Below are 23,102 nucleotides of genomic sequence, written 5' to 3'. Positions count from 1 at the left end.
CAGTCCCCACCTAACCGTTAGCTTACTACGATAAACCGGATAACTGCTAGCTAGCTGCTAGCTAGCTAACGGTTAGCCGGGAGGTTTGCACTCTCACCTCGATCAGGGAGTAATTGATCTCAACGTCGGATTTCACGAATCCCCCGCAGGCCACCACTATATCATCAGAGGACACGGTTAGAAACTGCGAATACGTGATACAGAATAACACCCAAAGGGCTCCCATGTCTGCCCGTATCGTAATTCTCAACATTTTGGCTGACTGATCTCTCGATGAGCCGAGCAACAGCACGCTGCCTCCGGTTCCGTACCAGCTGAGCTGCTGTCAGTGGCCGAGCGGAGTGTCAGGAGCAGCGGCCTCTGCTGGCCGGGAGGTGGTATAACATGACCCTGGTGACAGGTCTGTGAGAGAGGGAGGGTTACTAATTTGATTACTTCATCAAAGCAATGCAGTTTACTACATTTGATTACTTTTTTATTTATTTTCCAATAATTGTTTTAAACTGGGCATTAACGCTGAAAAATATCTGGTGGTTCTCGATCAGGGAGCCCCCAGGCATCATTCAGGGAGTCACAGGGCCCCCGGAAAAAGGAGGGAATCATTTATGTTCACTTTTTAATTCCCTATAGAAGTGACACCATCCTAAATAAGAATCATGTGACTATTCTGATCACAGGCTTCATTACCTCCATGTTTATCTCAGCTGTAGCTGACAGATCTAACAACCAAAATCTTTTCAGATGGAGGTCCCTGAAGTGAAATCTCTTTAAAATGTGACTTAATGTGTATCAGTCTAGGAGTCCTTGACATGGAAAAGGTTAAGAACCACTACACTGGAGCCTATCCCAGCTGACACTGGGCGAGAGGCAGCTACACCCTGGACAGGTCACCAGACTATCACAGGGCTGACACATAGAGACAGACAACCATTCACACTCACATTCACACCTACGGACAATTTAGAGTCACAACAAACCTAGTCTGCATGTCTTTGGACTGTGGGAGGAAGCTGGAGTACCCGCAGAAAACCCACGCTGACATGAGGAGAACATGCAAACTCCACACAGAAGGGCTCCCCCAGCCCGGGTTCGAACCAGGATGCTAACCACTGCATCACCGTGCCACCCCAGAATGAATGTCATATGTAGGCTACATATAAACTTTTAAATGAGAATTATATATTTGGATGTAACCCCTTTGTAATCACCAACACTTTAATTTGAAACTGTATTTTAATAACATACTTTTTCTCAGTAACTGTAACTTTATACAATTGTATTGATTTTGTTATTTAATATGTATAAATTAAAGTAAGTACAGGAAGTTTCTTTCAAAATCATAGCTATTATCCTGCATGCCATTATATTGTCAGGTTTAATGAAGGCATTTGTGTTAACTGTTTATTATGTGTAATCTATCCAGAAACAAAGCTGCTCCTGTTTTAGCAATGTCCCTTCAGTCCCCACACCAAGTTTTGGAAAGAAGTATCCCAGTATATTGCTGATAACACTGTGAATTTTCTATATACTGGGAAAATGTAATGTTTGGTATCTACAATAATAAAGATTAAAAAAAGCAACCCAAATCATCACATCTAATCAATTTGATGCTTATTATAGTTATATATAATTCAAATTTAAGTGTCCTATAGTAATTGAAAATTAAACTATCAGTACATTAAGATAAATTGTACCTAAAAAAAAAATAAAGCTGCAAAAACCTTTTTTGTTTGTTTATTTGAAAGGTTCCCTCTGGCTCTGATGTTGTTTTGTCTAATGAATTATTTGTTTCTGTGTAATTTCTATTGACAATAATGATCTGAATTTTAGAAGTTGTTTTAAAAAATTAAAAAAGGGGGACTGTGAAATGAAACAATGACAAATTTTAATATTTATTTTCCATGTAAACAGTTTATTAAAGGAAGTCACCGCAATGTCATAATAAAGTAAAACATTTATTCCCAAAATCTGACCACAACATTATTTATAAAGCAACACACCATCCAAATGTTATATTAGAGTTACAAAGACTGAGTCACAGTTTTGAGTGTCTCACTTTCCCCACGTTTTCTTAATAGAACCTGTTACAGAGACAATCACACAAGATTTAAGTGGCAGGTGTCAGTATAGATAAAAAACATCCATATTCATTTACTGGTTGTTGATTTACTCTTCAGTATTCAGTGGTTTCAGTTTATAAAATGAATATGGAAAGAGAGAGAAAAAAATAGCAGTACGGAAAAAAATAAGTTGCAGGACACATAAATCATTTAGGTGTACAAACAAATTATTAATAAATACCTGGGATGTGTATTTAGTGACAATAAGAAAGAGATGTATGAAGCAACTTTTATTTTGTTACTAAATAATTTGAAATCTGACTTAGTTAAATGGATCCAAAATGTTACAGGAAGAATCCGTTTAAAAAGCTTAAAAAACTTCTATTATTACAGAAAAATAAATAAATTAAAAGGAAAGTTTTCTTCCAAAGTTGGAGGCGGATTCAATGTGCCAAATCTAAAACTGTATCACCTTGCCACTTGAATATTTTCCCTACACCATGTACTGAAGTTAGAAACACAATAGAAGAGCGATGAAATCACGGTGATAATATCTGTTTTTCATACATGTATTTTTACAGGTTAAAAAAGATAAAGTCTATAAACTTTACGGAGAAAAAAATGGCAGCATCAGAGAAAAATGAACAGGAATGAGTATTCAGAGTGAGCTAGTATCATTTCCAAACAATACTTACATACAGAGGGATAGAAAGTGTTTTAATGTCGTGTTTTGTCATTAGAGTTACAGGTTTTTACTTCGTTAAAGCAGAAAGTGTATATAATGTGAACTGTATATTGGAAAATCTAAATAAAAGTCACAGTAATGTTACAAAGAACAGTTTAGTGTTTTGAAATGTATTAGTTCCTTACAATATCAGGCCGCCTCAGTTATTAATAATGACATTAATAATAATAATAAAAAACAGTAGATGTAAAAACAAACAAGATGCATTACGAGCACATTTTTTTGTAAACATGATAGTTGTAAAAGTAAGAAAACAGTAGTGTTAATATATTTAAAGTGCATACAATTCAGAAAGGTTTTCCATCTCCAGTGGTTTTAGTATTTCAGGTCCTTCTCAGAAGGAAAAGATGTCAGTATATACAGCGAGGGAAAATGCCACAAAACATCTGAACATCAATGACTGTTTTGGTATAAAATACTTGAACACTGTGGCCTCATAATAGTGTTATAATAATCAGATTGTCAGCAAAAGAACACAGAGAAGACGACACACGTTAATGCCAGTAGAAGCTCCCAGGTTGTTTGCACCAATAACAAAAGACCGGTTTTCACCTCCAGTCTGTCTGTCCACTCTTTTGGTCTTTAATATCAGTCGCCTCACACATGCGTGGAGGAGTCGGGGGGTGAGTGTGCCAGGAACACACTTTCATTGAAGTTATTGGAGAAGCTGGTGTGGTAGCTGGGGCTGCTTCTGCTGCTGCTGCGGGGCTGAGGTTTGGAGCCTGGGGATTTGATAGAGGAGAGCCTCTGGGCCTGGCACAGCTTTTGGATGAGGAAACGCTTGTCTCGGCCCTCCTGAGACACAAAATGACACAAATTATAGAACTCAAATTTTGCTAATAACTCAAATGATCAAGAGGAAATAGAGAATAGGAAAAAAAAAGGGTTAAATGAAACAGATAAACCTACCATGGCTAGCTGCTCTCTTAGCTGGTTGATGACTCTCTTGTGAGCTCCAGCGAGTGCGATCACATAAAACATGGCCAAACTGCAGGGGGAGGTAAGTGTTTAAAATTACAAACAAATAAAGAAAAGACCAATTGCTACCAACAGTTAAACCTACAGCAGGTAACTTTTATAAAAATAACTTTGTCATTTTTGATTTGCTGAAACTTGTAATGGCATTTGCAGGAATCCACCGCAGCTGAATGAAAATGACTAATCAGAGCCAGGAGGAGTCTACCACGTCAGTCACTCCTCATTTACATGCTGTGCTGCCAACGACAGCATACATGGCAAAAACAAGTAAACATAAGGAGACTGATGATGAAAAGCAGGCTAAAAAACAAGATATAAACAGAGCCCAAAATAAAATGAGTAAACATCGTAGAGGCTTTTCCAAAGTGTAGAAAGCTACAGGCCCTGAAAGGATTCAGAACTGATGCCGGCTCAAGCTCCAGTTAACCCTTTCTATTCAGCTTGTTCCTATTTTTCAGTCTTCCTCCATTTACTTGTCTTTGCCTTGTTGATGTTGTCAGTTGGTCAGTTTTTTCATTGCTGGTGGTTGTGTCTCTGCCATTGTGTTTGCAAAGCTCCTCCTGGAGCTGCGCACTGAAGATATTGAGCTTGACACCTTTTTAAAATGAAACATTCTCCGTACAAACGAGCATATCACCACCATTCAAGAAATAATCCCCATCTATACTAACACCCCTAAAAATGCATATTAAGTGACCATTCATGCATGCTGGTGTAAACAGGAAGAGGATTCTCTCCTCTGTGGTTGGTTGCTTAATTAAAGACAATACACCAAAGATGGGGAAAAATAAAACAAGAGTTTCTTTGCCTCGACCAACAACAAGATGGAACTGTTAATGAAAGTAACAGATGAGTATTAGGCAGTCAAGGAGGTGGAAAACAGATTGGGAGTCACTTAAAAGCAAATATGGCAGCACATTAGAGCAGTGCTAGGAGCAGTATCTACCGCTGGAGGGAGCCATGGCAATGGGAGACGAATACCCATAAAAGAAGGATACAATCACAAAAGGTATGCAGACCTAACTGACTTCACATGCCAGAACTGATAAGATCCAGTCGGAATGTGAACGTGGGCGTCTGCGTCATCGTTTTCAAAAGTCTCATTTTCTCCCTGTCCAGACTAAACCGCACACCCGAGTTTTGTTTTGTTTCGTTTTCAAAGATCTCCGTCTGAGTGGTTTCAAAACACCTGAGCAGTGTGGACGCTAAGCACAGACGGTAGCAAAAGTAATTAAAAAATAAAAAATAAAGAAAATGTATTAGTGTGGGTGTAGTCTGAGTGACAGCATCCCCAGGCGAGGGTGGCTGCGCAGCGTGTGCTTGAGCAATGATTGCTAAAGTCTGCTCCCAGCTCTGATTGGTTGCTGTCATTCAGGTGCTGTGGATTCTTGCAAATGCCAGCAGGTGCAGTAGGAGGAGCCAGAGGACCATCATTTTTTTCACAGATTAACTGTTTCACGTACTACTGTCAGGATATGTTGATAGCTTCAGCAAATGTAACCTGTAGCTGTAAAATGCTGCGACATCTGAAGAAAACACATACCATGTGATAACAAAGAAGGAGACGGCGAAGGCCTCTGACGAGAGGGCGAAGAGGAGTGTTCTGATTCCATGAGGTAACGTGGATACTGTAGTTGGCAGCACCGCCCAGGAGGTGTTGTAATTAACGAATGGTCCACAGGCTTGGGAAGAGTTTATTCTGTGCAACAAGAGAGCGGGGAGAATGAGTATATACTGTATGCCAAGAGAAACATGTCAGCAGTAGTGGTGCTATATATATTTAGTCAGTGAAATGCAGAGGACAGAACTCACAAATATCCTGTCTGAGGCCTGAAAGAGGCTCACGCCACTTCCCACGCAAAAGTTGTTTTGTCTAAAAACAGACTTGATGAGAGAAACATTGACCCATGCTTACGAACCTTTTGGAGATGGGAAATTGGCGACGCAGATGGTGAGGTGGAAGCCTGATTTTAGAAACTGTTGAATATTTTTTTACACACAGATTTTTTGGCTTTTGTCTGTACGTACATTCTTAGTATGAATCCTACACATTGTTTTACAAATGAGACCCCAGGTTGTTTGTTTTGGAGAGGAGGAGACCTCTGTGGATACTTCAGCTCCCAGCAATAACTTCCTGAACGTCTGGATCTTAAGTTATCAGAAAAAAGAGGTGAGCTAACTAAGAGAAACTGAATGTAGTGACAGCTTTGCTCTCTTTAGTTATTGCTTTGATTGAGAGATCCTCAGCGGCAGAAAATAACATACTGTAAATTTAACAGTAAAATTCATGAGACAAATATTGATATGACCCAACAGACTGAAGTTAAAACATAACACAGTCTGCATTACTTACTGTGCCACACTGAAAATGACAGGCACACAGGCCAGAGCCAGGCCGATCAGCAGCACAACCAGGAAGAAGAAGTTGGAGCTGGAAGCTCGGAACGGACGTGTGGCTGGACGGCAATTGTTCATCAGTGAGACCTATAAATAAGGAGCAGAAAGGAAGTAGAACATCAGACACACAACATCTGAGTTTGATCCAATTTTAAAAAAAACATGAAAGAAAACCTCACCTTTTTGATATAGAAGATAAAGAAGTATTTAATAGTGCAGATGGCAGGCAGCATCGGGCTGTAGAAGGTGCCGATCCAGCAGATGGTCTGACCATAGACAATCTCGAGCACATTCTGAGGAATAGCAAACTCCTGCTGGCCCCACCACTTAGCCAGGCCACAGTCACAGTGCTTCACTATCAGCCTGAGCAGTACGGAGCAACACAAGGACACGGTTACAAATGACTAAAGAACAAAGGGCGAGAATGACTTCCACCTAAAAGTATTGCCAGAGGTAGGGCAACAAAATGGATTGGAATCACACAGAATAAAATACAAGGCTTAAACAAATACTAATATATAAGTTGACAGGCATACAGAGACAGAATACTTTAAAGTTAAAACATCTAAATGTCTTCAAATGTTCAGATGATCACATTTTGTCCACAAAACTAGAAAAGTACTTGACTTTTTCAAAGTCTCTTTCCCATATTTTCATTGTGGTTTTTCTATTCTGTATTTATGCTCTTGAGTGTTGCAGTACTTAACCTTTCCTAACCTCTTAATATGTTTACTGTATGTTAAATGTATTGTATCAAAACAACCTAAGCAAATTCCTTGTAAGTGGGAAAACTATTTGACAAAAAATCCTTTTCTGATTCTATTTAAATAATGATTTTTTTTTAAGATAAGGACTTACTTTCTGGGAAACTCCACAAAAATGGTGACTGCGAAAATGATGATGAAGTCAAAGATGGTGAGTTTGTACATTTCCTGGCCCACACGGGTCTCCCAGCACTGTGGACAATGACAAAGAGGTAGATAGAGGCACAAATAATAAGTGTTTTGAATATATCACCCTGACACTGGAGACAGCCCCACTGTCAAGCGTCACTGTCACACATACACATGCTCTTTGTCGCTCTTTGATGACCACACACTCGCTACGGACCCAGTCTGGCACCAAAATGAGGCACTAAAATCTGCGTTGTGATTCAGTTCAGTAGGTACTTGTGGTATTGTTTCAATACCAAACACCAAACTCTGATCTTGTCACCCTTTCCTCCTTCAACTATGCAGACAGACTTTATTGCAAAATTGACATCGCAGTGACGATTAAGAAAATAAGACAATATAATGTGCAGCCCTAACAGATAAAAGTGGGTTTGACTTGTGTATTATTCCAAGGAATCATTGTATATTGTACTGGAACACAAGAGAATTACTTACAGAGTAAAGCTTATGGTTGTAACCACAGATACAGGGGTCTGTTTCACATTTAGTGATCTGATACCAGAGAGAGAAGAGCAAGACCCCGATACTGGTCAACCGCATGAAGACACACCTGCGAAGAAAGAAGGAGAAAGGACAAACACAAAGACAAGACAGAAAGTAATTCAATACATGTCTTAAAGACAGAAATTCAGCCATATAGTGTTAGTGGCATTACAGTGAGTGTTTCAAAACAGAAACGCATGTCCGTATGGTTATAGATGCTTCCAAATTGAACAAACTCTTCCCTGATAGTGTTTGTCTCCCGATGCAATAACTTTTCAAGTTAGCATCCCCACTGAGAGAAGGGATGTGTAAATGGTCAATGAATGGACGTCCACTGTACCTCATGAGAGTGAACCGGATCTCAAAGGCAGGTGAGTAGTCCTCAAAATTGATGATAACAGAGAAGAGGAGGGGGGTGATGAAGTTGGCCATGGTGATAACAATTGAGGGCAGATACTCATAGATGAGATCCACGATGAAATTCTCCTGCAAACAAGCAAGTGTTATTTAGTACATTTCCTTAAAGGGGAAGTTCCGTTTTTTACAACCTGGACCTTATTCCTGGCATTAAATACGGTTGTTTACCCACCCAGATAAGTTTGGTTTCATTTGGAGTCCTTCGGAAGATATTTAGATCCGCGAGAGCCGCGTACATCCATATAGTGGGAGTGATCGGGGCAGCGCCAATGAGGCTCTAAATAACACATTATCTGCCGCGAAACTCGTTCATTTCACCAATATGTTTTTATGAATCGCTAGAGTTGCTTGTCATCATCATCATCCGGGTCATTTATACTGACCTACTAACCTCTGACCTGGATGATGTCATCGCGCCGCCGCACACCCGGCAAGGCTCTGTTTACGCTCTGTTTAGGCTGAAACACGGCTGAATATTTGTCAGATTTTGAGGTTGTGGATGACGACTTTGAATATGATGGACGTCCTTACGGTTTTGAGCCAGAGTATACGGATGAGGAGCTCTTTGAAAGGAGGATGCGGACGCAGAGAGAGAAACAGCTGGCCAGAGAACAACAACCCGCTGCACGTCCGAGCTAACCGATGCTAACTGGTGGTGTTCTTGTGAACAATGTTCCACTATGCCAACAGAGGAGGAATGCCTTTGTTGCTCCGAGTGGGATTTGTGGCCAGGAGATACACGTCTGGATGTCTCCAGAAATGACTGTCTCACAACTACAGAGGATTTCACTGAGGATTTCACTTCTATGATCAACCGGGCTGTTGTAGAGACTTTTTTTCGTGTCCCGAAAGTAAACGGGAAGACCCAGCCAAAGCCTGTAGGACCGAACGGGCAACTTTAGATTGAGTAAGTAACGTTAGTCTACACAGCTGCATAAGTTGTTTATTTTCATTGAATTTGTTTGCTTGATAAGTAAATAACTATGAGAATTTACATTCCTTTAGTTTCTTCTCATCGCTTGTGTAAAACAGCCCGCACACTGCACAAAAAGCAGAGGCACTTCTTGTGCAAAACGTGAATTTATTATTACATAGTGCTCAGTGACAAAAAGTGAGAAACAGAAAGGTGAACGCTTCGGTGGTAAAGAGGACTGCCTTTACGAATTGCCTCTGACATCATCCAGGTCAGAGGTTAGTAGGTCAGTATAAATGACCCGGATGATGATGATGACAAGCAACTCTAGCGATTCATAAACATATTGGTGAAATGAACAAGTTTCGCGGCAGATAATGTGTTATTTAGAGCCTCATTGTCGCTGCCCCGATCACTCCCACTATATGGATGTACGCGGCTCTCGCGGATCTAAATATCTTCCGAAGGACTCCAAATGACACCAAACTTGTCTGGGTGAGTAAACAACCATATTTACTGCCAGAAATAAGGTCCAGGTTGTAAAAAACAGAACTTCCCCTTTAATGACCTATGTGATGTCACTCACACAAAATCTGGTTTTAAGTTGAAATGAAGTTTCTAGTAGCCACAAGCAGGTGCTCGGACAGACGGATAATAATAAAACATTTCATTACCTTTATCTTATCCATCTGTACTTTCTGGGAGAAGATGGTGGCCACATAAATGCTGTAGAAGCAACCAGCCAGTACGGAGATGACAAAAAGGTTGAGAATGAGGCGGACGACGTAAATCCGACACTTCTCTTTGCGAGTGCGATCTGCTATTTTCTGTTTGATCCTTTCCTCCTCCAAATCCGTCTGGAGACATAAGAACATGCAATTTTAATGCAAGGCAGGTAAACTTTTATGAGACAAACAAATGACGATCCACTAACCCTGAGCTCATAGAGCAAACTGCTTCTCTTCAGCTTCACGGCATTCTCGTTCGTGATGCAGAAGTCCCAGCCTGAAAATATCTTGTTGCAGAAACTCTGAAAGCGATCCTCATCCTGAATCAGATTGCGTTTGAATCCTCTGGCAGACCTGGAAGAAATATATTTCAAGTTAAAAACATTTCCAGAAACCAAAGTTTATCTCATGATTTTTGTTCCATTCAGTACCTTTTAACAATCCAGATGAGACTGAGGAACAGGTAGGCGATGGTGACCAGCAGGTACGCCAGCGGCAGATTATAAGTAGCCTTTGGAAAGTGTATTTTGTCCGCCTTGTAGTAGCCATAGAAAAGATAGGTCTGTTCCAGGAAGCCCTGCAGATTAAGCACAAAAGATGAGTGAGGAAACCACACTTTGGTTTCATCCAGGGACCATTAAATGTGAAGTGTAAGGACTTACTCCACCAGACAGCAGATCTGTAATGTGCTCATGAAAGATCACCAGACCTCGCCGGGCGCTGCTTGGATAAAAACTGCACACACCTCCTGTAGTAAAACACAGGGAAGCAGAAGCTTACAACTATTCTATGCCTGGTTTGTGCTCAAGGCTGAACAAACAAGCATCCTCTCACCCTCGTTCTGGTTGTAGGTGATGTTCCCTGAAGTGCTGGGGGCTATGATGAGGGGTAGCATGACGAAGCTGAACATGAGCAGGAAGATGATCAAGTTGAGCATGACCAGGTAGCGTAGGAAGGAGAAGTAAGACAGGATCCCTGTGCCGAACGTTCCTATTGAATGTAACGGAGAGGAAAGGGAGAATTTAGCAACAAAAACACAACTGATACACTTTCTGTTAGAGCAACAGTATGTTTACTCATGTCAGCCACCCTGAGTAGAAATCAATACATGCCTCTGAGGCTGAAGATACAGTTCTTACAGTCCATTTAATCTTTCATCTCTCACCCTCTATCAGGTGGATGTCTCCTCTCCAGAGCTTCAGGGAGTTCACCCATTCTTGGGCATCATCCTTCAGCCTCCTCAGATACCTGCTGGTGTTGTGCTTCAACTGTGTCACTCTGCTGAGCTCTCGATCATCCTCCAAGCGCTGCGTTCTAAGAAGTCACAGTCAGACACACAGTTAGCTGAGAGCTTCCACTTTATGATACTTTTTAAACATAACAAACAAAACATTTTCAGACATTAATAATGTCTGTCCTACTTCTCTCTGCGTTTATCCGCCATGGTCTTGGCCAGCTCCCTGACGGGTTTCTGCTCCATCAGGCTCTTCTGTTTCTCCTTATGTCTTCTGAATGTGTTAATGCCCCATTTCCCACTGCCTGAAGAGCCAAGTCTCCCTCTGGAGCTGCTCCTACGTTTGGTGCCAGCAGCCGACGACTTCCTGCGGTACAGCAGGGACTGGTAGCTGGGGAGCTGGTCCAGCAGTGGGTTACTGTTGACCCTTCCACTATTGTCAGTGTAGAAGACTTGAAAAGGATAATAAACAAAATTAGACCTTACAGATTTAAGATTTTTTGATAACCTGGTGCTCAAGTCTGTTTTCATTTCCAGCAGTTATGATATGGTAAAACAGACAGACTGTGAGATGTAATATTCTTTCACTATTGGACTGAGGTTAGCTACTAAATGTAGTGACAAGCAGTTCATTTTCTTAATAGAAGTTCTTCAGATGTTGTTGGTAACCTCAAATTATGTGTCCATTCCTCAGTTACCCTGTAAGTTATTCACATTCCTTTAGTCCGTCAGAGTCCTCAGATCAAAAGAATCTAAAGGGTTTTTCATAAATTAATCCAAGGATAAAGTGGTGTTGTGTCAGTATGCCGAGTGTCGTAATCCTCAAGTGTCCTATCTCTCTCTCTGATGCGCTGTCTGTCAGAGCTAGATCAAATCAATGATTCATAATTGAGGTATTATCTGAAGCCTATTTTTTATACAAGTAATATTCATACTGGTTTAAATAAACAATTTGATTTTATTTCTTGATCTTTGCTGAGCAACAGTGTTGTGTCAAAAGGAATTAAAGGCCTGTCCCATATCGACACCTGTCCAAAATATAAGCCCCTTGATTTCAGTGATATATGCAAATGATAGCGTGGGCCGGGCTATTAATTGTAGTTTTATGGTACATACATACTGACATACTTACAACACCACATATAAACTCAACAAAAAGAAACAAAACTATCATCACTTTTAAAAAAGGTTAAGTCAGACTCAGAATTATAATTCAGCCACAATTCCTATGAATTCATAGCAGACCTGACTTTAATCTTCATACACATACATAGTCATTTATAATAAACATAAATCCCAACTGCCTGACTTTGAATTATATAGTATCCATCCTGTGCTTCTACACATTTAATATAGGGGTGTAAATCACCAGCTTCATCACGATACGATATTATATCGATTTGTTCGGATGACGATACGATGTTTGCCGATATCACAAAGTCTGTCACGATACGATTTCGATTCGATTCAATTCAGGGGCCTGCGATCGATATGACGCAATATCATATGCCCATCAAACACAATCATTTACATCAGCTCACAAAAACAACTAGAATATGATTTGACCATTTTATTTCTGAGCTCTTCCAGGTATCAGGCATTTAAATGAAAAACAGTATTCTTCTGTAACAAAAAAATAATAAAAATAGACCTGTTCACTAAAATGGTGACACAGACGTGCTATGTGAATTTCAAAATAAAGGTGTATCTTTAAGATGACGATATGGATCGATGTTTTAATTCTGCATCGATGTAATTGGATCGTTAATCAATGAATCGATGTATCGATGTGGATCGATGTATCGTTACACCCCTAATTTAATACCAAGAAAATAGGGCATTAAATATCACATCTCATTATATTCAAAAGGGGATTTCTTCTTTCATACAGGTATATATTTGATACATACACCATAGGGCTGGGCGATATGTCCTGATAATTATTAGGCTATATCTCTGTATTTTTAACTCATCAATGCTAGGACTGGGAGACACAGTAGACCATAACAATATTTCTGTCTTAATACCTCCTCTGATGCGACAAAGTTGTGGAGATGATTACCGTTTGTTTGTTTTTTCCAGAAAATGTTAGCATAATTAGATTTTTGATGAATAACCATAATAATGTGAATATAATGAATAAGTGGGTTAAAACAAGCATTAAAACAAATACAAAAATCCACTAAGCTGATACATTCACATCACTTTACTATATTGCAGCCTTTAAAATGAGGGAGAAAACACCATTTATGCCACATCACGATACTAGTATAACCAAAATCTAAGACGATATATAGTTTCATATCTCTGTAACGATTTAATATCAGCCCTAATACACCAATTCTATAATTTACAAACACAATTCATTTTTATAATTCCTGAAATTGAAATGTTGGAGATGCTGTTTTGACATGAGTTTGAAGTGATCTTTAATACTGTCTTGCACAATACACACTGGCAATGAATTTCTCCTGAGCATGACTGTCTTCTGCATCATACTTGTTTTAGCATTGGGTAGCAACAAAATTTTTACTGTTGCATATGGTGTCTGAAAATTGTGTTTAATTACCTTTCACTTGATAGCTTTGGTGGTTGTGTCACCAGGACATTTCTGGCTGTTAATTAGTTTAAACATCAGTATGTCAGGTTTTTGTTTGTGGCAAATAAAGTATGGGTTTTTAAAGTGAGCAACAAACACTGACAGAGACTATTTCTGTGTCCCTGGTTGTGTTTATTACTCCAACAGGAGACAATGGCTGACAAGAGCCAGACTCAGCAGGTAAAAATGCCCACAGCGGAGTTTCGACACGTAACGATGAAGAAACTCCGACAAAGCCAGACACCTCTTTAAACCTGTAACCTGAGCTTTTCGTTAGACCCTTTATCAAATCATTAACTAACAGGTCAAAGCTGTCAGCGGCTTTTTTATCTAACTTTAAAGCTAACGCCACTAGCCTGTTAGCTAATGCTGCGCTAAGTTTTAATGAGCTAACTTAATAGCTACGGAGAAAAGTATCATGCTAACTTCGAGTTTACCTGAGTCGACCTCCATCGTTCCCGTTTCTGAACAGACAATAACTATTTCTTGGGTAATAATATTAGCTGGAAATGAACATGGCAGACTTTGTCAGCTGGAGTTGACTGTCGGCTGTCAGGAAGACAACACAGCCTTTCCCAGAGACAACTTCCTGAATGTGGATCAGGAGCAGCTCAGACCTCAGTACTACTCTCACTGTGTTACTGTGCCTTCATTTCTGACCGTCTGCTTTGCTGGTTTTAATTTAAATTATTCATTATTTATTATTATGTTAAAGTCCTCATCTATAAAGTTGTGTTAGATTATTTTTTTAAAAAAAGAGGAAAATTAAATAGCTTGTCTGAAATGGTTAAAAATGCACTGTAGTGTTTATTGTTCCAACAAAAAGTTGGGATTCTTGTGAGACACATTAAAATAAAAATGATTAAAACTAGTGCAGCAGAGTTTGAGCTTTGGTTGTATCCTACAGTTCCCATTATGGTTGCAAGATATACAGTAAAACTGACGGTTATCATACCCTGTACATTTGCTTATCTAAAAAACAAATGCAACTGGATGGAGAATCTCTATTTTAGTTATTTTCAAAAGGGAGACTTTTTACACAAACTTCCATTTTAACAAATGGGTTTAGGTTTCAGTTATAGTTATAAAATGTTTGTTCAACCAAAAATAACCCTCTGTTTTCATTCCTTTAAGGGTCATTTTGACTGATAATAATAATAATAATAATTCTGTAACACTGTGATACCATGAAACCACAGTGTTTTTGAGACAACTATCACACAGTGAAAGACACATTAAAAATAAAGATGACACATTAAGAATAACATGATTAAAACTAATGCAGCAGAGTTTGAGTTTAGGTTGCAAAATGATTCAAACTCCAGAAACATTGTGTCCTACAGTTCCCATTATGGTTGCAGCGTTTTACCGGTTTTAAGGTGTACTGTGATATCAAAATTGACACTTATCATACCCTGTATATATGCTTATCTATGATATTGAAAAAAATGCAACTGGGCAGAGAATCTCTAATTTATTTTAGTTATTTTCAAAAGGGAGACTTTTTTCACAAACTTCCATTTTAACAAAATGGTTTCAAGTTTCAATTATAGTAATAAAAAGTTTGTTCAACCAAAAATAACCCTCTGTTTTCATTCCTTTAAGGGCCATTTTGACTTATAATAATACTAATTCTGTAACACCCTGATACCAAAAACAGCAGTATTTTCTGAAACAGTTATCATACCATGAGACACATTAAAAGTAAAAATGATTTAAACTAATGCAGCAGAGTTTGAGTTTTAGTTGCTAAATGAGTCAAACTCCAGAAAAAAAAAATGGTATGCAGCAATATACCTGTTTTATGGTACACTGTGGTATTAAAACTGACGGTTATCATACCCTGTATATTTGCTTTTCTTCACCACTGGAAAACAAATGCAACTGAACAGAATTTCAACTTTATTTTAGTTATTTTCATACAAAAACTTTTTACACAAACTTCCATTTTAAGAAATGATTTCAAGTTTCAATTATAGAAATAAAATGTTTGTTCAATCAAAAATAACTCCTCTGTTTTCATTCCTTTAAGGGTCATGACTGATAATAATGATAATTCTCTAATACCATTATACAGTGAAACTGAAATACTTTCTGAGACAGTTATTGTACCGTGAAAATCTCATACTGTTGCAACTCTAGTTCCCATTTTGTAGAAGAAGAAGAAAATATACTCTATTAATCCCAGAGGTGAAATTAATTTTTTTCACTCTGTTGTCATGTACATGCCCGAAATACACACACATGCACAAACAAGACCATTGCATTAAATGGAGAGATGTTAAAGTGAGGGGACTGCACATGGACAGGTGCCTCGAGCACATCGATGCCTTGCTCAGGAGCACCTTGGCAATGCCCAGGAAGCGAGCAGGCACCTCTCCAGCTACCAGTGTACACTCCATATTTAGTCTGTATGGGTACTGGAACCAGTGACCCTCCGGTTCCCAAGCCAAGTCCCTATTGAGCTGAGCTGCTGCATTAACACCAAATCTGGCAGTGCAGTGATTATCAGGAGGGATGTGTGGGAGGGTCACTTGTCATTAAGCCTACTGTAGTATTTCCCACAAAAGACAACGTGTGCAAACACAAAGCAGGTGCTCTTCTTTGTAGGATAGTAGTCTAAAAGCACTTAGAACACTTTTATTTCTTTTATTCACTATAATATCTAATGATAGAATGAGACAGTGTTACTTGTTCCTCAGACTGCAGCTGTCTTTCCGTTCTGAATGCTGGTTACATGACTGACCACCACAGCGTGGCATCAGGTTGTGTTTCTGCAAATGTTAAATCTGTTTCAATTTTATGTCCCAGGCCGTGCAGCCCCACCAATGCAGCTTGAATCCACAACCCACATTTACATGAATGGGAGGAGTGGGGTTTGGTGTGAATACAGGATAAGACTTTCCCTACCAGATAAATGCCCATATCTGTCAAACTCCACCTGTCAGTAACACATGCTATCTATTATAAAGTGTCATGCTGAGATAACCCCAATGACATCCTTAGAGTTATTTTTACCTCCACAGACAAAGAAGACATGTACAGCTGTTCTTACAGGCTGTGTCCTAAACTTCATGAGTAGAAGCAGTGGAGTGCATGTTTAAAAGGTTCTGTTTGCAATATTCAGAGCATTTATATAGCAGCAAACCACGATTTACACTGTGCTTATAGAGCAGTTACCGCCCACCCTTCCGTCCTGACTTAACACTGTAGTTTATCAGGCCTTTCTTATTGCAATGACAAAAAGATGGTGAGATGATGGTGAAGAAAAAGACTCCACAGATACAGACTTGTTTCGGGTCAAGAGAACTTTTATTTCAGCAAGCCAGTATCAGATCAGGCTTCTGCAGTAGCCTGGGAGAAATTCAGCCACTCATCAAAACTCTCTGCCGTTTGTCCCCACAAACTCCACGTTTTAAGGCCTGTACGACATCCTCATCCATATTCATAATATTAGCTCATTTCTGATAGCATAATAAGATACAAAGCCATCCTCCTAACCAAAAGTGGTCATTCCTTTCTTCAGTTTCAGAAGGTTCTTTGTCCGTGCAAAACAGACTAATGTATACATTCCTTTTGTTTCTCCACGTACGTTTCGGAATAAATTCTACATGCATAAACACAACATGACAGTGGTGCCTTACTGCTTCTCGGCAAGCCACCCATTAATCTATACATCATGAGGCACAAACCCCTCAAGATGTTCCTTACGAGAAGCAACGCAGTTAGCCTTCATGTATGTGCCATGCAGTTACCATATATGTATGTATTCTGTGGATGACCCCTTGTATCTTGACAGACTCATGGATTCCTGTTTGCATCTGTAGAGCTGTAGGCCCTGCAACACAGTTAGAATGATGGATTCATCCTTACATAATCAGCAGTAATGTACATCTGATGAGCAGACACCTCAACACTGTTGGGTATTTCAGAACTGTTACCATTGTTTAGTGCTGTTTATGGAGTTAGCACTACTAGCTGCTAGCCACCTCCATGTTGAGAACCGTGTGCAGACAACTCCTATGCTCTATATTTTGAATAGAGCTCCTTTAATGTTAAAGAAAAAGGAGACGAGATGAGAAGAAGCAGCTTAATAAAAGAGCTCAAAATACGGAGCAACAATGCTTTAAATATCCTACAAAATGTAATTGTTTCAAGGGAATAGAAGATCGATGTTGTTATGGTTATGTGGGTGTAGTCTCTGACCTTTACTGATTAAAATCCATCTTAAAGGGTGCCGGGTTTCATGCCTCATGTAGCTATCCTGCTGAGGGGATTCCCCTTTAGTTAGTGTGTAATTTACAAGAACACTTCCCTGTAAATGATTTCGAAGAAGGTGGTGGATTTCTTTCTTTACATCTATCTATCTATCTATCTATCTGTAGAAAGCTTCAGTCACTGAGCACCACCACAGGTCAGCCAACAGCAGATACAACATGGTCTATCAGACACCCACTTTATGTCTGAATACGAATGCCAATTACATTTCAGCCTGAAGGGATTAATTATTTTCGTCACAACACAAAGGGTCTATGTAGGATTACCATCACCTCTTCTTAAGCAGTGGACTTTTACCTTTATGAGCTCAGCACACACTTCCTGGTAGACAGCAGGACTTTTTATCTCACTGCTGGTGGTTCTCAGGCTCATTCACTCCTCAGGCTTCTAAAGAAACACTTTCCTGCCGCTCGACAGCGTTTTATCAGGACTTGCTTCTGTGTTTTCTCTCAACATCACAACACATTTACCAGGTAAGGCTTTATAACGGAATATATTTTATACAGCCTTGTTCAACTCATGCAATAGTTGTCATCCTAGTGTTGAGCCTTTTTCTCTCTAACTTTCATTTATGATTTGTTGGGCTGTAGTTTTCTGTTCATTGCTATTCAGATTTTCCTACTCTGCCATCCTTCAGTGACTCTGTGTGAGAACCATAGAGCCAGGCTACTACTTGTGGTGGAAACCATACCTGATGTTTGAATTAATGATGAACAGATGAGGATGGGACCAAGAGATTAGATTACACATGCTTACCCCCCAGCAATGTACCTGTCACTCTGAGCACAGACAGGCACTCGGCCCTCATGTTTAGGCTTTATTAAAGTTGACTTAGCTGGCAGTTACAGCCTCAACACAACATGTCATTAAGGCATATAATCAAACACACTATTATAGCACACTAAAGAGCATGTGTTTTACAGTGTGTTACTGGAATTGGACGACACAATCACCAACATACTGAAGAGCGACTGGGTGAGCTGAGGGATCGTCTCCAGCAAAAGGATCAATTTGAAGGATCTCATGACAAGTTACAGCAACGGAGGATTCTTCAACCCTGCCTACCATGACAGCGATACTCTGGAAATTGATAGAAGGTTTGTGGTGATATGGAAAATGTGGATTTGTCATTTATCATTGAAAAAACAGAAGCTTCCCTTATTTTTAATTTATCCAGGAATGTGTTTGAGTGAGTGCCATGTATTGTTTGTACTTGTAATCAAAGAGCATGTGAAAGAATGGACAGGATGTCCTCAAGGAACACACAGCTGCGTGGAGTTTATCTTGGCTATACCCCAGGCTGTAGGAATGACTCAATTAATTTTTATACTTTTGGGTAAAAAAATTTAAGGTCTAAAGTTTCCAAAAAAACATTACACTAAACTTCAGAGGCAAAAACATTAGTCCACTGGTCTTTAATCTTGTACTTCCTTGTAGGATATTATATCACTATAATTACCCATTGCTGCATTACTTGATGAGGTGGGTGTACAACTAGGTAGATAGGTAGGTTACTAAGGAGGAAGTGGGTATGCTCATCTATATATCTAAATGGCATTTTGGCTGATAGGTGGATATGCTGTAAAGGCCAGAGAAAGAGGTGTGTATATCTTGTATACCTGCGTATACCCTCCACTGCACAACAGGAGAAAAACATCACCTCCATATTAGTCATACATATGACACTTAAAGTTTTCAGTTGCTTCGGTTTTTGGCCTCCACATCATCAATTGTGAACATCAGACAAGAAAATTCTTATTCTTTTAAACAAAGCCCTTTTTTTGCATTCACCAGTATTAACAATAACCGAGATATTTAAAAAATAAAAAAAATTATGTTAACACAGAAAAAATAATATTGTTTAAATAATCCAAAGTCTCTTTGTCGCTTTTCACTATCAATTTGCTTTTTTTTTATTTACTCATTTTTACAATTTTGTGTAGTTATGTTTACAGACACTCGTATTTTGATTGTAATTATTTTTTTTTTTTTAAAAAGAGACAAAATGCACAATAAATAGAGTTAAGAATTTTCAGTAGACATTGTGATAAAATCCTTACTGTTAACTCCGTTGGCCATCATAAAAACAGTAAAATATGACATCTTATCAGCCCTACTTTGGCACATTCATGCAAATGATTATGTTTAACTGCTGTTTCCTACATTATTATTTGCACATGATGATTAAATTGTATTATACTGGTTTTCTGTTGAACAGTCTTACCCCCTAAAATATATAGGCATTAGTTTGTTGTGTAAGTCATTGAATGCAAAATGGTTGAACCAGTTGTCACTATCCATCACACATATTTTCTACACATTTCTGCTTTACTGTTTTGTAAATGTGTCTTGAGTTGATGAATTGCTCTCAGGTGAATCTTGACTCTCACTAATTAAGGGGAATGTAAGAAGCGTTAGAGCAACTAGCTCTCTAAAACAGTGACTCCCAACTGGTCCAGTCACAGGGTCCAGATTTCTCTTTAGTCATTTGTTCAAGGTCCACACAGTTCAATACATTCGGCATCCTACTTGCATTTGGTCATGTCACTGAGCTAGTTTGATGTCTCTGTCATGTAGCTTTACAGCAGGAAATGGTACTTCAAAGTCAAAGCTCTGTGCCGAAAATTCACTGTCCTTCAAAATAAAGTGTGTATTTTACAAACTTGACATGTTCACGATTCACTTGCGGCCCATTCAGTACGGACCTGGAATCCGCTTTTGGACCTGGACCCACCAGTTGGGAACCACTGCTCTAAAATAGCTCACAGGTTCAGAGCTGCATGCAGTTCTGCCCAAGAGGTGTTTCCTTTGTTTACATTTCAAATTTTATTTTTTTCCCTTTTATGCTCTGTGGTGCTGTAAAAAAGTCTGGTCTTTTTCTTTGCTGTATCACAATGACATGGTCAGTCAACAAATGACGGTACAAACAGTAAAGGTATAAATGTGAATCCCGTCCAGTCTCTTGCAATCAATCTCTCAAACACAGTAATTTGTAACTTGGTACTGTTGAGGCTGATGTACTGAAAAAGTGCACAACTTGTTTGGGGAAATGCACTTACTGTTGTGCAAATATTAAGGATGATTCGAGAAATGTATAAGCAACTGAGAAAAACTGTGACTACAGATAAGGATAATGATAACTTGAACTGATAACCCCAGTGCTCTCAAGTATCATAACCATAAACTAACCTTAATGATAAGCAGTTTCACTTCACATATTATTTGTTTCATGCTGTCACAGGTCTTCCAACAGAACCCACCACGCTAACCCCTATGCCAGGGGTGAGAGGGTGGATGTGTATAACTCGTACACTGGTCAGACCAGCGGGGATGATGCTGTGGGGGGAGTGCCCTGGGGGGGCTGGCAGGAGGAGAGCTGGAGGGGGAGGGAAAGCATCCCCATGGGCCTCGTCTCAACGCGCCCTGGGAGTCCTCCATGGCAGCATGACCACAGTGAGTGGACCAGCACTGAGCAACTGAGCTTATTAAACAGTCTAACAATGTAGAAAAAAAGGCAACAGTATTTGGTGCTGAGCTCTTGTTTGCCTGTGTCAACTGTCTCTACAGTTTTCTATGTGCCTCTCTGTGTTGCTAAGTGACACCTCTGTTGTCCTCCCTATTTCCTGTCTTTTATTCAGATCACAGTACGTTCCAAATCCCAGCTGACTCTCAGTACGATCGATCACTTCCTGTTCACCTTCCTTCTGCAACATCAGGTAAGAGTTACACTAATCTCTCTCCATAGTTTCCTTTCACAGTTACTGTAAACTCTCACACTGTTGCTAGGGTATCGCTAAACACACACACCAAGTTGCTGAGTCTATTATGAGGCAATAATTTAATATAAATGTGACGCTCCTGCTGACCTGTCGACTCTGATTATTTATTAACTTAGCAAAGTCCTACTAGATAATTATTAATGGAGGCTCCACACAAAAACAGATGACAAGGAAGTTGGCAGAGAAAATAAGACAGAGAGAAGAAGGGGTTTGTGAGGAAAAGGTTGTCTTAATCTGAAGGACACAATCTAAAGGTTTTTAAAATGTGTCTGTAAAAGTATAAAACTGTATACACTTACTGACCATATCTTTACCCTTTAACATCAAGAGACATCTTCACAGTTATAGCCACAAAAGCAGCATGACTCTATGTCAGTTTGACAGATGGTTTACCATTTTAGTCCAGACTAAAACAACAGGACAAATATTGGACGGACTTCCATGAAGTTAGGTTAAAAAATAATATTTTGCTCAGGATGAACTGATAACTGTTGTGATACCTACACAGTCCTAAAGCCTTGTCATCGGCTCCAAATTTTAATTTGTCTGATACGTTGGTTTATGACCAAATAGCTATAAAACTAATGACATTTCCATCAGCAACAGTTTTACTTTCTTTTTAATGCAGATTTAAAAATGTAAGCATGCTAAACTAAGATGGTGACCAGGGTAAACATTACACCTGCTTAAAGGTATACTATGCAGGATTGTCGGTTACTGTTTGTGAATATGCTCGCCAACGGAAGTGAAAGTAAAAGTAAAAGCCAACCTTCAATTCACTCTCATTTGGCGTTTTTGCCTTGCTACATTTGCATTTTGTTTGGCGCTGTGTCTCTTGGATGCCTGCTGCCCATGGTCTGGCACCTAAAATTAAGAAAATAAGATGAAAATAAGAAAATACAGGGCAGAGTCTCTGCAGAAAAGTACACCATTCACTTCTAGTGGGTCATAAGTGATAAACTAGGAAGGTTTAGTTCTGTATTGGTCTATACATTGTTTATTAGGACTGTCCTGTCTGTTAGCATGCTGACGTTTAGCTTAAATTATAGCTGTATGTACAAACTCACGGAGCTGCTAGCGTGGCTGTAGACTCTTAGTTTTGTTACAGCTTAATTACACTGTAATTTGCAGGCCATATTGTTTTATTTTATTTTACTTGTTTAAAATGTTTAATAAAGTGATAATGGACCAAATGAACACAAGTACAGGAACACATGAACAGCTGTAAAAGATTAAACAAAGTAAGTCAGAGACATGCGATAAAAACAAAAGGGGACAAAGAAACAAAAAATGACAAACTAAAAACAAGGAATACAATACACACTGTGTATGCAGATGGACGCACGCTTCTGTATGTGTGTGTACCTGTACATGCTACATAGTGGGGACCAAAAGAGCATATTTTAGCAAAGAAGTGAGGACATTTTTCAAAGTGAGGACATTACTTCTTCCAATGATTTTTTGAGCGCTAAGACTTGGTTTTAAGGTTCAGGTTAGACTGAGGTTCAGGTTAGGGTTGGGGTTAGGCATTTAGTTGC

The 23,102-nt window shown here is 39.2% G+C and overlaps 1 protein-coding gene across 1 annotated transcript in view; it reads right to left on the bottom strand.

The window, feature by feature from the left end:
* nomo (nodal modulator) overlaps nt 1-14,098 on the bottom strand; it is a 31,941-nt gene extending 17,843 nt beyond the window's left edge. The window contains exons 1-17 of the mRNA XM_050044017.1: nt 13,945-14,098; nt 11,096-11,360; nt 10,840-10,988; nt 10,509-10,664; nt 10,337-10,422; nt 10,106-10,251; nt 9,881-10,028; nt 9,621-9,803; nt 7,957-8,102; nt 7,569-7,683; nt 7,039-7,136; nt 6,360-6,543; nt 6,137-6,267; nt 5,327-5,482; nt 3,715-3,793; nt 3,409-3,600; nt 98-322 (exon numbers count right to left, since the gene is read on the bottom strand). Of these exons, the coding sequence (XP_049899974.1) occupies nt 98-322; nt 3,409-3,600; nt 3,715-3,793; nt 5,327-5,482; nt 6,137-6,267; nt 6,360-6,543; nt 7,039-7,136; nt 7,569-7,683; nt 7,957-8,102; nt 9,621-9,803; nt 9,881-10,028; nt 10,106-10,251; nt 10,337-10,422; nt 10,509-10,664; nt 10,840-10,988; nt 11,096-11,360; nt 13,945-13,960 (2,475 nt within the window). The 5' untranslated portion in view covers nt 13,961-14,098. The remainder of the gene's footprint in view (nt 1-97; nt 323-3,408; nt 3,601-3,714; nt 3,794-5,326; nt 5,483-6,136; nt 6,268-6,359; nt 6,544-7,038; nt 7,137-7,568; nt 7,684-7,956; nt 8,103-9,620; nt 9,804-9,880; nt 10,029-10,105; nt 10,252-10,336; nt 10,423-10,508; nt 10,665-10,839; nt 10,989-11,095; nt 11,361-13,944) is intronic.
* Between the last annotated feature and the right edge of the window lie 9,004 nt (nt 14,099-23,102).

Source organism: Epinephelus moara, chromosome 5, assembly GCF_006386435.1.
Source record: "Epinephelus moara isolate mb chromosome 5, YSFRI_EMoa_1.0, whole genome shotgun sequence".
Taxonomy (NCBI): Eukaryota; Metazoa; Chordata; class Actinopteri; order Perciformes; family Serranidae; genus Epinephelus; species Epinephelus moara.
The sequence above is the reverse complement of the archived record's forward strand: the minus strand, read 5'-3'. Positions and strand labels throughout refer to the sequence as shown.